The 15,626-nt window shown below is 37.3% G+C and overlaps 1 protein-coding gene across 3 annotated transcripts in view; it reads left to right on the top strand.

Annotated features, from left to right (window-relative positions):
• Positions 1-15,626, top strand: part of LOC150090753 (hsc70-interacting protein-like) — a 203,926-nt gene that overhangs the window by 175,046 nt on the left and 13,254 nt on the right. For all 3 annotated transcript variants that reach the window (XM_090379869.1, XM_090379852.1, XM_090379860.1), the window contains exon 11: positions 13,451-13,576. In XM_090379869.1, the coding sequence (XP_090235995.1) occupies positions 13,451-13,576 (126 nt within the window). The remainder of the gene's footprint in view (positions 1-13,450; positions 13,577-15,626) is intronic.

Below are 15,626 nucleotides of genomic sequence, written 5' to 3'. Positions count from 1 at the left end.
GCTGGATTTCAAGCCATATTTCCGATCAGGGGTAATGAACTGGTAGATGCTGTGGCTACATCACCAGAACCCCAGAACATTCGTAGCCTGTTAGCCCCTCATACAGACTGCAGGTATGTAATTACAGGTTATGAATAAGCCACATCAGATCAAGCCTGTAATCCAACATGGCAGTCTAGTCTGTGCAGGAACTGTAGAGAGGAAGTTATTCTGGTACACCTCTGCATAGGACACAGTCATCTTATGCATTCATTCTTGCTGAGGACAGATGACTCACGTGTGAGGAATGCGACACCTTTTTAAACATGTGTAATATTTTATGAAAGTGTCCAAAATATAGATATGGGCGAGTTTTATATTTTAATGCTTTTATTCATCTGACTGAGCCTTATACACTCAGTCAGATTTTATCTGACAAAGACAATATGTCAGCTGTTTTAGACTTTAAAAATCAATAAACCTTTTCTCTTGTATATAAATAAAACTTTATACCTTTTTACATATTTATATTTCTTATACATTTTGATGTAGTGACCTAATTAGTTAGGTCACTGCAATTTTTACTGTTATCTTTTATGGGGTGTGGTTTTGGTGCATTATAGCCCTAGTATTTGATGTGCCAATAAAAATCAAATCAGACTTTCCTGCTATATGTCCAGCTCTGTATTCTTTCACATCGGTATCATCTTATCTTGTATTTTCTTAGACACACAACAGACACAGGAGCCAATGTGGCTTCTATGTCTGTTGCTTTAAAGATATTCCATAATGCTGTAAGCATTCACCCTTCCTCTGCTATTTAACCAGTTCATATAATCTATGTAGCATCTTAAATTGTCATGGTCCCCTTTCTTGAAGTTAAAGACCTTTAAAGTGAAGGCATAGGTTTACTTGCTGCTAATATATAAAATAGCTGTTTAAATAATAAAAGTTCAAAATATTTATAATGTCTTGTTTTGCAGTCTTTTTAAAAAAAGTGTGAAAACCCGATTAACCGAACACCAAATTTTCTTTACTGTTTTTAAAACAAAGTTTTCTTGAAAAAAAATATGAAAGAAAAAAAAAGCCAACTCTTAAATGGTTAAGTTATGTTACTGTTAGTGTAATTTTTTTTGATAATGTTTTGTATTAATTTTGAGTCGCTTCAAAAATTTATTTTGTGTAGTTATTTTTAGTTAGACGTGATATGGCCAAAAGCACTAATACTTTTTGTGCACTTTTCTTACAAAGAGTGTGAGGAGAGCAAGTGCCAGTTCAACATTCTGGTACACCTATATGAGAGGAATAAGGTTGATACCCTCAAAGAAATTAAATCACTCAACACAATGAAATACTCCATGGCAAAAAATTTCTGATCCCACAGGAAGTAGCTATTGTTAGTGACTCTGGTGTCAGAGAAACAAAAAAGATAGGTGGAATAATACTGAGGTATGTCTAAAGGTTAAAAAGTTGGTATTGTGGAGCAGCTATCATCTTATAAGAGCACAAAAGATGATTGTACACATTGGTACTAACGATACTAAGAGTAGAAGATCAGAAGAGTTACTTTACCCTTCAATGGTTGTGTGACCGTTTGGACACCATTAGTCATGTGGAGGACTGTTGATCTCCATTTTTGTTTTTGCATTTGTGGATTTCTTTTTTCTTTATAATCACGTGATAAATGTTTTCAGAGGCATGATATGCAGCCACCTTTATATTTCAGCAACTAAAATTACTGCCTTAAGTAATTGATTCACTTAAATAAATAAATTTTATTTAGTCATATTTATTTTTAGAAAATATTGTAGAACTTCACTGATGTTGAACAAGGAATACAGATGTTAGTTTTCAACCTATGCTATTAGGCCAGACATTCTGAAGAAATATTTCTCTTTAAAAATAGTAAAAAAAAAAAAAAAAGAAAAGAAAAGTAAAGTGCAGCCATTATCAACCCACTGCAGGATGGAAGCCTCCTCAACAATTCATGCTGAGGGAAATGGACCATAATCTGTCACGCTGGTCCAGTGCGATTTGGCAGATCGACTGTATTCAGCAGTCTGGGGCTTGAACCCCGGTCTACTCAAAGAGCGTGTGCTACTGCACTCCCGTTCCTGACCACTTGGCTACGGAGGCCTGTCTAAAAATACAAAGGGTACTAGGAAAGTTTTGCAATATGACGCAACAATGAATCACAGGAAGCTGCTTGTTGCTGCATGTTGAGACATGTTCATACGTGCATAGTAGCCGTCGCGCCAAGTCGACTAGCCGACCGGGCTAGCCGAGTGGGTAAAGTACCTGCCCGGCAACCCAAAGGTCGCGGGTTCGATTCCCGCCTCGGGCTTGGATCAAAGTACTGCAAAAACCTTGGGAGGTGCAATATGGCCACAGAAGCCGATGCGCCAACAACTACCAAATCAAATCAAAATCAAATCAAAAAAAGCCAAGTCGATGGGCTAAGTTATTCATTAGTAGTGAGAGTGTAAAGTGCTTGCGATGGCATCGTGGTCACGAAATGAGATAAGGACAGTTTTGCGGTATAATTTAATTTCGTGCGTGTTTTAACCATAGACCAGTGCTTAGAAGAAATGGCTCTTGGACTAGATGATGATTGTCCACATCGTATAACAATATTCAGGTGGTATAGAGAATTCCAAAGGGGAAATTTCACTCTGGAGGATTCTGAGAGGCCGGGAAGGCCACGAACGTCAGTTACAGAGGAAAACGTTACTGCTGTGAGGAAAATGCTTGACGAAAACAGGCGAGTGACCTACCAACGGATAGAGGATACTTTGGGCCTAAATGCACCAGCAATTCGTTCGATTCTGCAAGATCATTTGCACGTGAAGAAACTTTGTTCTCTCTGGGTGCCGCATCAACTGACTGAAGAGCAGATGACACGACGTGTGACTTGGTGCCGGGAGATGTTAAAAAAGTTTGATAAGGGACAATCTCGGTATGTGAACAACATCGTGACAGGTGACGAGACTTGGCTGTACTATTACGATCTGCCGACCAAGGCTCAAAACAAAGTTTGGGTCTTTGATGATGACAACACACCCGTAATTGTCAGAAAATCCCGATCTGTAAAGAAGAAAATGATAGTGATGAGTACTGTTTAAGTCATCAAATGCAGACATAAGGAATGTGAAATTTGAATATGGTGAGTACAGTGTATACACAAAGGACAGACAGAACAAGAGAGGCTGAGATGGTATGCCCTTGGTTTAGAAGCACATAGAATCTAAGGCAGTGCACCTAGTAGACGTGGGTAGAATGTTGAGGCAGTTTGGTGTGACATGGGCATCGGAAGAACAAAAATGAAAGTAGCAGTGTGTTGTAAGCCAAATTGACTATGATGAGTATAACAAACAACTGTACAAACATAGTGGGCCAGTAAATCAGAATGTCTTATGAAGGATTTTAACTTTCCAAATATTGACTGATATTGTGGGTTGGGCACTCACACAGCAACTATAAACTTCATTGCATTTATTGAATATGTTTTATTCACCAACATGTTAGAGAAGTCATGAGAGAAAGCAGTACTCTTGTTGTGATTATCAACAATAGCTCTTTATGCATTAGGAATCTCCAGAAAAAAGAACCACTGGGTAGCAGCGATCACAGTATACTGATGTGCATAATGATATATAACTAATGTTGAGGGTAAAGGGAAGTATTTTGTCTTTGTGAAGGTGACTACAACGGTCTACGACAGTTCTAAATTTTTTTTCAGTGACCAACTGCAAAATTCTAAATGGGTAGCATTCAGAGAAGAAATTGAAGAGGCTGTTAAGCTCTTTTGACCAGCCAAGCGATACTGTTCAAGGCCTAGTCCTAAATGGATGCCAGCTTCGAAGCATTTCCATGGCCAAGTGATTCTCATGCAATTGAAGAGCGTTTTTCTCTAAGCGACTAGGTTCTCTTTGTTTTCTCCCTTGCTTATTAAACTTTTCCGTTAAGTAGCTCTACTTTCTTTAAAGCACTAAGAAGAGAGCCTAGAAGAAGGAAAGAACCTTTTTCCTTAATTTAATTCGTCTTACTAACTGTACTAACCTATACGCTTGGCCACAAGTGGCACTGCTTCTGCCTCCCCATGGTGGGGCCTGTAACCTGGGCGGTAAAAATAAACCCCCAGGGCCAAAAGGAGCTAACACGAATACGAGCAGTTATCCACCTTTAGAGCCATCAAGATCAACGTCAGAAATTGCTGACAACGACCATGACACCAACCAACCCAAAAGGCTTAGAAGGGAAGCACAATGCCATGATGGATTACCAAATTTCTTGGTGATTCATTCTTTTCCTCCCAACATGTGGGCAAATTATCACCATTCTTGATTCAAAAATATTTAGAATCAATTACTGGATCACCAAAAATGGTGAAAAGACTACAGTCCGGAGATATTGAAACAGCCACCGCAAAACATTCTGAGCGGCTCTTAAACCAACATCATTTTGTGGGCTCACAGTATTAGTTACTCCACACAGAACCTTAAATTCATCAAAGGGTGTGATCAGTGAGTGGGACCTAATTACAGTCTGAAGAAGAGCTACTTCAAGAACTGAGTAGTCAAAAAGTTACAAATGTGAAATGGATTATGACTAAAAAAGATGGAAATCTCACTCCAACGAGATACATCATTTTAACATTTAGTACGCCAGACTTACCATCCTCAATGGCTATTTGAATTGTCGTATTAGACCATATATTCCGAATCCTCTTCGCTGCTTCAAATGCCAGAAATATGAGCATTCACAGCAGACATGTAGAGGTGAGGCCATATGTCCTGTCTGCGGCTCTAAAGATCACACTCCATTGGATTGCTCTGTCAAAACCCCTGTTTGTCCAAACTGCAAAAGAAGCCACCCAGCTTTTTCCAAAACTTGAGCTATGGATTACAGGAAAGAAAATTCAAAAATACAAAATAGAAAATAAAGTGATGTTTCCTGAGGCACGTAGACAAGTTATGTCGACCATGCCTAGTAGTCGTTCCTATGCAGCTCGCACTCGAAACTTTGTTTCTACTGCAGCTCAAACAGATGTATTAGTTCCACCTAACACCTCTCTAGCAAACTGCCTCAAATCTACACTTTAAACCTCTAAAAAAGATAATCCTCCAAAAAAAACTAGTCAAGCCACAAATACTCCAATCAGCATTCCTACTCATACCCCATCGGTCCCAGTTGAAAAAGAACAATTAAAATTTGAATCAGTCTCTAAAAAAATGGAATCTCTCACCAAAAGTATGGATGTAGATGAGCTGTTAGATAATGAGGAGCCCATTCTAGAACTCCATGCAGATGGCACCATGGATATTGGACACCCCACATTTTCAAAAAAGGACCGGAAAAATGTCCCATGTACAAAAAACAGTCAGATGAATCATCCTCAGGTAAACCTAAATAATGCATAACATCATACAATGGAATTGCAGAGGACTAAGCAGTCATTCTGATGACTTAAGAGGTTTAATAGCTCAATTTAATCCCATAGGTGTATGCTTGCAGGAGACATTCTTGTCACCCCAAGTTTTGCCAAAAATTTCAAGTTATACCATTTACAGACGAGATAGGAACTCAGAATCACCTACACGTGGAGGAGTTGCTATTCTTGTTAACACTAACATACCATCCAGGCCGATCCAATTGAGAACTACCCTAGAAGCTGTGGCAGCTCGCATTCCAGTTGGTACATCATTTACCATTGTTTCCATTTATATTCCGCCATCTGCACAACTTCTGCTTTCAGAACTTGACAATGTCATTGCACAACTCCCAACTCCAATTTGTCTTTTTGGTGACTTTAATGGACACCATCCATTGTGGCGATCTGCCACAATGGGTAGAAGTGGCAAATTCATGGAGGAATTCATGCATAATAATGATCTTAATGTATTAAATTCTGGATTTCCTACCTACATCCACTTAGCAACCGGATTTGCTTCCGCAATAGACTTGTCAATTTGTTTACTATCCATATTTTCAATCATGACATGGTCGGTATTAACCGATCCCTTTAACAGTGATCACTTTCCAATTATTTGCTTGCTACAAACAGGGGTAACTCCAAATCCTGATCAATGATCCACTTGGCAGTTTAAAAAGGCAAACTGGGGTGGCTATTCTGCCCAAATACACTTAGACAGATTTTATGTTCAAAGACAACATATTGATGATGTAAACACTTACATAACCAATCAGATTCTGACTGCAGCTAAGGCCTCCATTCCAAAATCCATGCCATATCAAAAACACAGAAATCACTGGTGGAATACAGATTGTTTAATTGCCAAACAGGAAAAAACAGTGCTTGGAATAATTGACGCAAGTATCCCGCCACTAGTAACCTAATTGCTTTTAAAAGACTAAAAGCAAAAGCTAGACAAGTTAGGCGGAAAGTGAAACAGGATTCATGGATTGCTTTTGCCTCCACCATTACTAAAGACACGGATACACAGGTCATCTGGAAAAGAATACAGGCATTAAATGGCAAATTTGCTCGGCTGTCCTATCTGATACTCCATTGGAAAGGGAAAGACATTTCTACTCCCGAAGAAGTTGCAAATGCATTAGCAGAATCATTTGCAAAAATCTCAGCTTCTGCCACCTATGCATCCACCTTCCAGAACATCAAAGCAGGTGCAGAATGGTATAAAATCAACTTCTTCACGCGCTGCTCATTCCCATACAACCAACCGTTTACGTTAATAAAACTTCAAGAATCATTAAACAGATCTTCCAATAGCACTGCAGGTCCAGATGGAATTCATTACATTATGCTAAAGCATTTACTTGGAGAAGACTTGAGAACCCTATTAATTTTTTATAATCGAATCTTCTCTGAAAATGCCTATCCTTCTTCATGGCGCCATTCGTTCATTATTGCCTTACCAAAACCAGGAAAAAATCCTTCCTGTGTTGAAAACTACAGGCCAATATCTCTTACGAGCTGCATGGGAAAATTTTTCGAAAGAATGGTTCAAGAATGGTTCATACTAGGCTCACTTACATCTTGGAATCAAGAGAATCTCCTTCCAGATCACCAGTATGGCTTTCGAAAAAATAGATCACCCCTAGATGTGCTCATTAAAGCCAAGTTTCATATCCACAATGTCTTTGTCATGAAACAACATCTAGTCATGTTCAATTTAGATCTTGAAAAGGTATTTGATACTACATGGCATGGTATTATTATGGACCTTTATTGTCTGAGGCTTAGGGGTTATTTGCCTGAAATAATTCAAAATTTCCTGCAATTGCGTTCTTTTCAAGTCCGATACAAAAATGTACTCTCTACATCTCACATTCGGGAGGAGGGAGTCCTGCAGGGATCAATACTTAGTCCAACACTGTTTCCAATCTGAGTGAGCAGCATGACACGAGAAGTCCCAAAAACCGTTCAAAATTATATATGTGCAGATGACCTTACCATTTCCTGTCAGTGTCAAAGTATGAATACCATCGAACAACAGCTCCAACTTGCCATAACCAAAATAGAATCCTGGACTTCACAGAATGGCTACCGACTATCAGAAAAGAAATGCACTGTCACTCACTTTCTCAAGGAACGAGCTCTCCAATCCCGCTTGTTAATACCATTAAATTTCTTGGACTACTGTTAGACAGCAAACTAAATTTCCAAGCACACATCATTTATTTGAGAACTTCTTGTTTAAAGAATTTGAATATACAGCAGGTCCCCGTTATAACGCGGTTCGCTTTATGCTGATTCGCTATAATGCTGTTCTTATCTTATAACCCGTATCTCACTATAACACTCTTTTACAGATTGCATTTTTGGCATATTTAACGAAATCGCTTCATTTGATGGAGTCGATAACTTGAAAATGAATACCAAAACAGCATTAAATGTTTCCCATGCCGACTTGAGAAATTTTCCCACGCTCAGTAAAATTTCCTCGCACGCTAATTTAATTGCAGTACGGTGACTTGTTTCGTAGTTCCGAGATCAACATTTTAAAAAATGATCAAGTATATTGCTTGTAATATTTGCGTTATATGCATTTATCTGAAGTCTAGTCATCACTCAGTACCGTATTAGACATCGTGCGAAACGGACAGTTTACTTGAACATTGTATCATAATTAATGCAACCAATGCAGTTACATTTTCGAAGAGTTAATAATGGCCGATAAGAATGAAAAAGCAACAAAGTCTGAGCGCAGTATGAAGACTATAAATGTAAAAAAAAGACTGGATTTGAAAATTAAATTAGACGTTTTGAAGCGAATCAATTCCGGTCAAAGACAAGTGGATGTGTGCCATAATTTAGGACTTGCAAGTTTAACTGTAAGAACAATTATAAAAAAAAAATAAAGAATTAATTTTAGAATTGGAAAATAGCTGTTCCACTGCAAGCAACTAGGGCTAGGCAGGCTATTAGGATTTAAATGGAAAGACTTTAACTAATTTTATTGAAGATAATTTCCAATGCAGAATTCAGTTAATTTAAATATTATTAAAAAAGAGAGAGAGAGAGAGAGAGAGAGAGAGAGAGAGAGAGAGAGAGAGAGAGAGAGAGATTAGTCAATATGATGATCTGAAGAAAACTCACCTAAAAAAAAATGTGGAACCATTTAAAACTAGTAAGGGCTGGTTGAACAGATTTAAAATCCAGGTAGAAGCCGCAAGTGCAGATCAAGGAACCGAAACTTTCAAAAAAGAACTTGTTAAAATTATTGAAGAGGGGTATTATGTGTTATACTTCTCAACAAGTTTTTAACATAGATGAAGCAGGACCTTTGTGGAAACGAATGCCTAAAAGAAGTTTCATATTGAAAGAAGAAAAAAACATGCCAGGTTTCAAAGCGGCGAAGGATCGGTTGACTTTATTGTTGGGTGGTAACGCTGTGGGTGATTTAAAATTAATACCCCTTTTAGTTTATTTGGAAAAGGGCCAAAGTTCAACCCAAAATCGATACAATTTTCATGATTAAATTCATCAATTAAATTAAATCAATTTAGATCAATTCATGATTTTAATTGGAATTTTAAGTTTAATTTTGATACGTAAGTAGTTACCACATAATTATATACGTATGTAATGCAGAATATTTTATATGTATAAATATTTGAATATTAAATATTTTGACCGACGTTTGTGCATCTTCACTATCGTTTATTATTGATTAGGAAATATCCTATGGCACCGACCGCAACTCACAAATACATATGTTACCTTATGGGAATGCGGCGCTCGCATAGCGCAAATTCACTTAGTGCTCTGTTTTTACGGAACGAATTATCAGTGTTAAGCGGGGGTCACCTCTACTTCGACCGGTCTCATCTATGTCATGGGGAGCTGATCAGTATACTTTGCTGCATCTTTATAGAAGTTTAATCCATTCACTACTAGATTATGGTTGTCCAGTGTATGACTCTGCCAGGAGCACTACTTTAAAATGGCTAAATATGATCCATCACAGTGCTCTGAGGACTGCGCTGGGAGCTTGCAGGACTTCTCCAATCCAAAGTCTATATATTGAAGCGCATGAGAACCTGCGTAGAAAAACACCACTGCTTCACTACGCTGCTAAGATCCAGAGTCTACCATCGCACCCAAGTTGGGATTATCTTTATAATACTCATTGGGAAGCCTTCTATGAGAGCAAGCCAAATGAAAATAGACCTGCCTCGCTCAGGATTAAAGAGCTTGTTCAGACTTGGAATGTCAATTTAAATGAAATTTTCCAAGACACAACTACACCTGTTGCTCCTTGGACATATATGTCTGTCTCTCAAGATACACACTTTCTTCAGTGGCGGGAAAAAATTATAGCTCCCTGCAACATCAGACATGCATTCAGCTCATGCTACTATGACAAACCATGCCTGTAAAATTTATACAGAAGGTTCCAAAACTGAGAGTATGGTAGGTACTGCTGCAGTTTTTCCTTTATGTACAAGTTCAGCCACACTACCGCTTGCTTGCAGCTTATTCACAGCTGAATTATATGCCATTAAGTTAGCACTTAGTAAGATTATTGAGCTTTCCATCTCATCTGCCATAATTTACACAGATTCTCTTAGTGCTGTCTCTGCCATAAGGAAGAATTTCTCCTTTTCTCATCCTACATTGAAACAGATTCATTCCCAGCTATTTGCTTGCAGTGTGTCCAATCAGTTTTTGCTGGATCCCTGGCCATTCAGGCATTCCGGGAAATGAAAGTGCTGACTTTGCCGCTAAACATCCTGAATCCGCTCTCTCACAACATCCTCAGGTTCCTTTCTCTGATTATAAGTCTGGAAAAGAGACATCAACAATAAACTTTACCAGATAAAAGAAGATCCAAAGCTGTGGCTGTCTGGCTTCTGACGAAACAGACAAGAGGAAGTGGTACTGGCAAGACTCAGAATTGGACACACTCATCATACTCATCTCTTTCTATTATTGGAAGAAAACCCACCACAGTGCTCATCCTGTCAGATGCAACTTACAGTCCGTCATTTTCTGGTTGATTGTCCTTTACATTCAACCATCCGGTCAAACACTTTTCAGGCACTCTCCACGTTGAATATCACTTGATTTATCTCATTTCTTAGGAAATGAAGCAAATATTGAAGAACTTTTATTATATCTAAAACATATTGGCTTGTACAGAAGCATATAATTTAACCTCTCTTACAATATGCTTTTTGTGAATTAACGATGACCAGACACAATTTGCCCTTAGTAGCCCTTGTGTCGTTAAACCGAATAATAGCAGCAACAAGTGGATGAAGCTAGTAGCAAAGAAGAAAAATACATGGAATGTGTATGAATTATCAGGAGGATACAGAAACACACAATAAATATAAACTAGTATGCAATCAAGTGACAAGGAGGATTAGGCAGGCTAAGGCAAATTACAACAAGTCTTTGCAGAGAATGGGAAAAAAAAAAACGTTGCAAAGATTTCTTCACTTACGTTAACACTAAGAAGAATAGGATGAGTCACATTGGTCCACTAGATATGAATGGTATAACTGTTTCTGATCCTGTTCAGGTTGCTGACAAATTGAATAGATTTTCTTCATTCATGTGTCAGGAATTTTTTAAGTTTGGGAATGCCAGAAGTATATAAAATTCTAAAAGGGAGTTAAATGATACTATGGTAGCTGAGAGGATTTACTGCTATGGGTAAAGGAACGTGAGAAAACAGACTGGTTATCAATGAATACTGCTCTTTTTGGACTAATATTATTAGCAGAGTTCCCCGTGGTTGAGTACTGAGCCCATTGTTGTTTTCTATATTTATTAATCATATTGATGAAGGCATATCAGGTTTAATGTCTAAGTTTGGAGATGATAAAAAGTTGGCAGGGTGTTTAATGACAGTAATCAGGGTATGCTCCTGCAACAAGATCTAGAACATTTGGACAGATGGGCTGAGAAGTGACAATTGAAGTTTAATATTGACAAATGCTGTGTATTGCATGTGGGTAGTTATAATCACAGAATAACATTTTAACTGTGTCGTACAACAATTAAGTTAATGGAGAATGAAAAAGACACAGGGTTATTGTGCAGTCAGATGTGAGGTTCTCTGAGCAGAGCAGATGGGCTACTCTGACAGCTTGTGGGGTTTTGTCAAGGATATACAGGAATTTTGCAGGCATGGATATTGGAGGCAATTGTTCCACTATATTAGGCAATGGCTGTGTCATTTAAGTACTGCAAAGAAGTGGATTCCGGTTATTTGGGCCACCGGTTAATCGGGGCAGCCGTTTATTTGGGGCAAATCTTAAAAAACAGAAACCAATCGAGAAAATAGCCAGGGTTTACTTTGCTTAATTGGGGCAGGAGACCGCAGCTCTGAAGATTACCCTATGATTGTCTCCAACGGTACCACGTGGTTCAGTCAAAATTCTGGAGGTCACAACCATAAAACAATAAAAACAATTAGCAGTCATCTGTTTATTGGGCTTTTCTGTTAGTGAAATCTATCATAAACAGACAGTAAACTCGATCTTACTGAAATTACGATAATACCGACAGCTGGAATTCCGTGGGTTATTATGGTGAAATGTGTTTACACTTCCATGAAATCTTCAATCATATAAAAAAATTAATTTTCAGATCTTCTCTTCATTCCTATTTTTAAAGCTTTGTAACTCGTTACTCCGTTCTCACTTGCGCATATTGTGTTACTTGCAATTTGTGTGCGCTGTGTTCTTTGTTATTGATTGCTTATCTTTTTACTGTTTTAAATTTTAACCCCCACCCACAAATGTCAGTGAACAGAAATGTCAACTAGTTCGTATGTACATATTACAGTACATATTAATTATTCCAATTATCACGTATATTCTTCCGATTTCATGTATCATTTAATGTTTTAATTGGTAAGTTAATAAAGGGTAAATTTGTGCTTAATATATCTTTGCTTTTATAGCCTGTGGATAATATTCCTCCTATTTTCGCTAATTAGAATCGCTGTTTAATAGAATTAAAATTCAATTCACAAATGTGATCACAATGGCCGGTGCTTACTGCACATCGTATAGTGAATGGTACTTTACTATGTTGAGTTCGTCGTAACGTGATTTGATTGTACAGTGAACCAATTGTAAAGGGGGGATACATTGTATTTTTAACTATTTACCTGAAACTTCGGATAATTGGGGCATCCGCTTAATCGGGCCAAAATGCACTAGTCTCGATGTGTCCCAAATAACCGGAATGGACTGTATTACCAAAAATAAAAGCAATTTTTTTCTATTGAGAAAAAAAGTTCGTTCGTATCGAACTTCTATCTGCAGGTATAGAAGCTGGTAGTTTGAAAAAAATTTAAGGAGGAATTAGACAAATTATTAGAGGTGGATGGACAGGTGATGGATTTTTGTTTTTTTTTTTTTTTATTATTATTATTATTATTTTGGCTGAAAAGCACAAAGAGGCAAGCTGTATAAGGTTGCTTTTTTTGCTTCACTACTAATAATACTATGTCAATATAAATTGTATGAGGGGGATTTTCAGATTTTTATAACATAGTAATGAGGCCACTGTAGATTTTTGTAGCTAATGTATCTTTCAGTAATACTTTTGGTTACTTTTAGGAAAGTTTTAGTTTGAAGTTTTTGGAAGTATTTGGATGGCATACATTTATGTAGAAACTCGTTAGTTTTGTCTTACTGTGTATAATGACTAGTATTTTCAGATGACATGGTTCCATACCTACAGAAAATAAATTATTTTTGTTTTTAAATTTGTTCTTTCATTTTTTTTATTTTTTTTTTATTTAATTTTCATTGATGTGGCTATTGTATTTAGTTTTTGATTAAGAGGTATGTTCCTAGTAAGATGATTGTCACAAAAGAATCATTCAAATCAATTTTGGTTTTATGATAGAATTCACTCTTAAACAAGTTATGAATTGAGCTTTGCCATACTTTGCTATTTTATGATATTTTGTAAAAGTGTAATCTATTTACAACCCTCCTTCCCCCAAATATTTATTTACAGAATCAGCAGCATGGTGAGTCTGGCTATGGCAGTTTTGCAGGTAAATTTCCAGGTGGTATTCCTCCATTCATGGCTGCAGGAATGCAAGAAATACTTCAGGACCCAGAGATTGTGCAGGCATTCCAGGTTAGTTCAGAGAGCCATAGTAGTGTCAGCTTATAAAACAGTACAAGGGATAGTTGTCTAACTGCTGTAAACTGAATTTAAAAATAAGTATTAATGTTTGTCATGTTCTGTTTACCTCTTGATTATTGGAATAAAGTTAAGTATTTATAGTGAAAGCAGTTTTTTGATCTTTAATTAATTATATAATATCCTCTTCTTATGAATTGCATATTAGGATAGAAAAAAATTGCTTTTATTTTTGGTAATACTTAGTACATGTGAGTTATTCTTCCTCATTTTGCCTACACTGATGTTATTGGATTAATTTAGGCTAAAGGGCTTCTTTGCCTTCCATCTCCTTTTTTACTTTGTGTGCAGTTAAACTTCATATAGTACTGTGGCAGTATATTCTACATTTGGAGAAAGGTAACATATACTATATGCAGAAGTATTGTATTATACAGTAATAAAATTATTTCTGCTTCCAAAAAAACATTATAAACAGTTGATAAACCAACCTGAAAGTTTCATACCATCACTTCATTGAAATCTCACTGTTAAGTTTCTTTACAAATGCAAACCTTTCACATTTTGGACAATTGTGTAATGCGGAAAGGTTCGTACAGGACTGGTTAGTGTACAGTGATGTCAAAAAAGTGGCCTGCTCAGGTCTAAACTTCAAACACCTGTGGGATGAATTGGAATGCTGGATTAAGCAGTGACCAAAACAGCCTCTTCCAACCTTCTTGGATGACTACTTTGCAGAGGGGGGAAGGTGAATTCCAGCCAACATCTACTGGAAGTTGATGATAATCTCAGCCCCACAAGGGTTAAAACTGTCTTACAGGTGAAAAGTGACTCTAGTGTATTAGGTTTTTGAATTAAAAGACCTTTCTTCAATTCTCTCTCTCTCTCTCTCTCTGTGTGTTTGGGTGGTACTTTTGGAGTGTCAGATTACACATGGCCAAAAGAATCTTCTTCCAAACTTCTCTGGAGGTTACTTTGTGGGGAGAATGGAGAGAAGACATGCATATTCATTTCTGGTTTTACAGTATGTTTATTTTCTTCCAGATTTCAATCAACATTATGTTGTTTATCAAATAATTTGTGTGTTAATTTCCAGTCCAAAGGAATCTGTTCAGAGTCCACTGCCCTCATAAGCTTAATGGTTCATTGTACTCTCTAGTCACTGCTGCCCTCAAAATTACTTATTTTATTAGAAAGTTTTTCTAATAAACAATCTTCTGTAATTCTGAAATTGCTACTTGCCTATATCTCAGCCGTACTGTATCTTCTCCTCACCTTAAAAGTCTTTCTTCAGTAAAGATCAGTGCAAAATACCTAATCATTTCATTGACATCAGCTAGGTTATTATTATTAGCCATATGGTGTAAGGAAGCCTGAGGCTTATACTGCACCAGCCAAAAAGAAATTCCCAAATTACCCCGAGAGAGAGAGAGAGAGTCAGAAGCAAAAAGGAATCACCAAGAAAGAGAGGAATGATGATATGCAGCTCAGGACCCTGGATTTGCCAAGCCCATACTCACCAGATGTGAGCCCCTGGGGTTAAACTAAGACTTTCCCAGGCCCATTACACAGTGGCCCAATCTGATTCATTGTATTTACATACATGAAAATCTCCTTGTTCCTATTCCATGCTGTCTTAGCCAGTGCCTCATACTCAGCCTTTGTTGTCCTAACCTTTTCCATGGTACTGTTACGAATCAACTTGTAGACTTTGGCAGTGCTGTAGTTGTAAAATTGGCAGAAGATATACTCTATGAATGTTATGAAAAGCAGTGAGTATACTGTGCATATCAGGTATATTAATTGAATTCCAGAGGGTATACGTCGTATACCCATATATATGCATATGCATATTCACGATAGGAGATGTAATAAAACGATGCATGCATACTGCCTGGGTAATAGAAATGATGGAGATGCATTACTCATGCTCAAACAGCCATTTTCAATTGTAAAACTGTTTAAACCATTACTCACTATATCGGTGATATAGTGAGTAATGGTTATAATGAGTTAAATCTGCCTCCTATTTTTTTTTAATTCT

This window comes from Mastigoproctus giganteus, chromosome 1 (assembly GCF_048544385.1).
Source record: "Mastigoproctus giganteus isolate SK-2022 chromosome 1, ASM4854438v1, whole genome shotgun sequence".
Taxonomy (NCBI): Eukaryota; Metazoa; Arthropoda; class Arachnida; order Uropygi; family Thelyphonidae; genus Mastigoproctus; species Mastigoproctus giganteus.
This window is presented reverse-complemented; position numbering and strand designations above follow the sequence as displayed.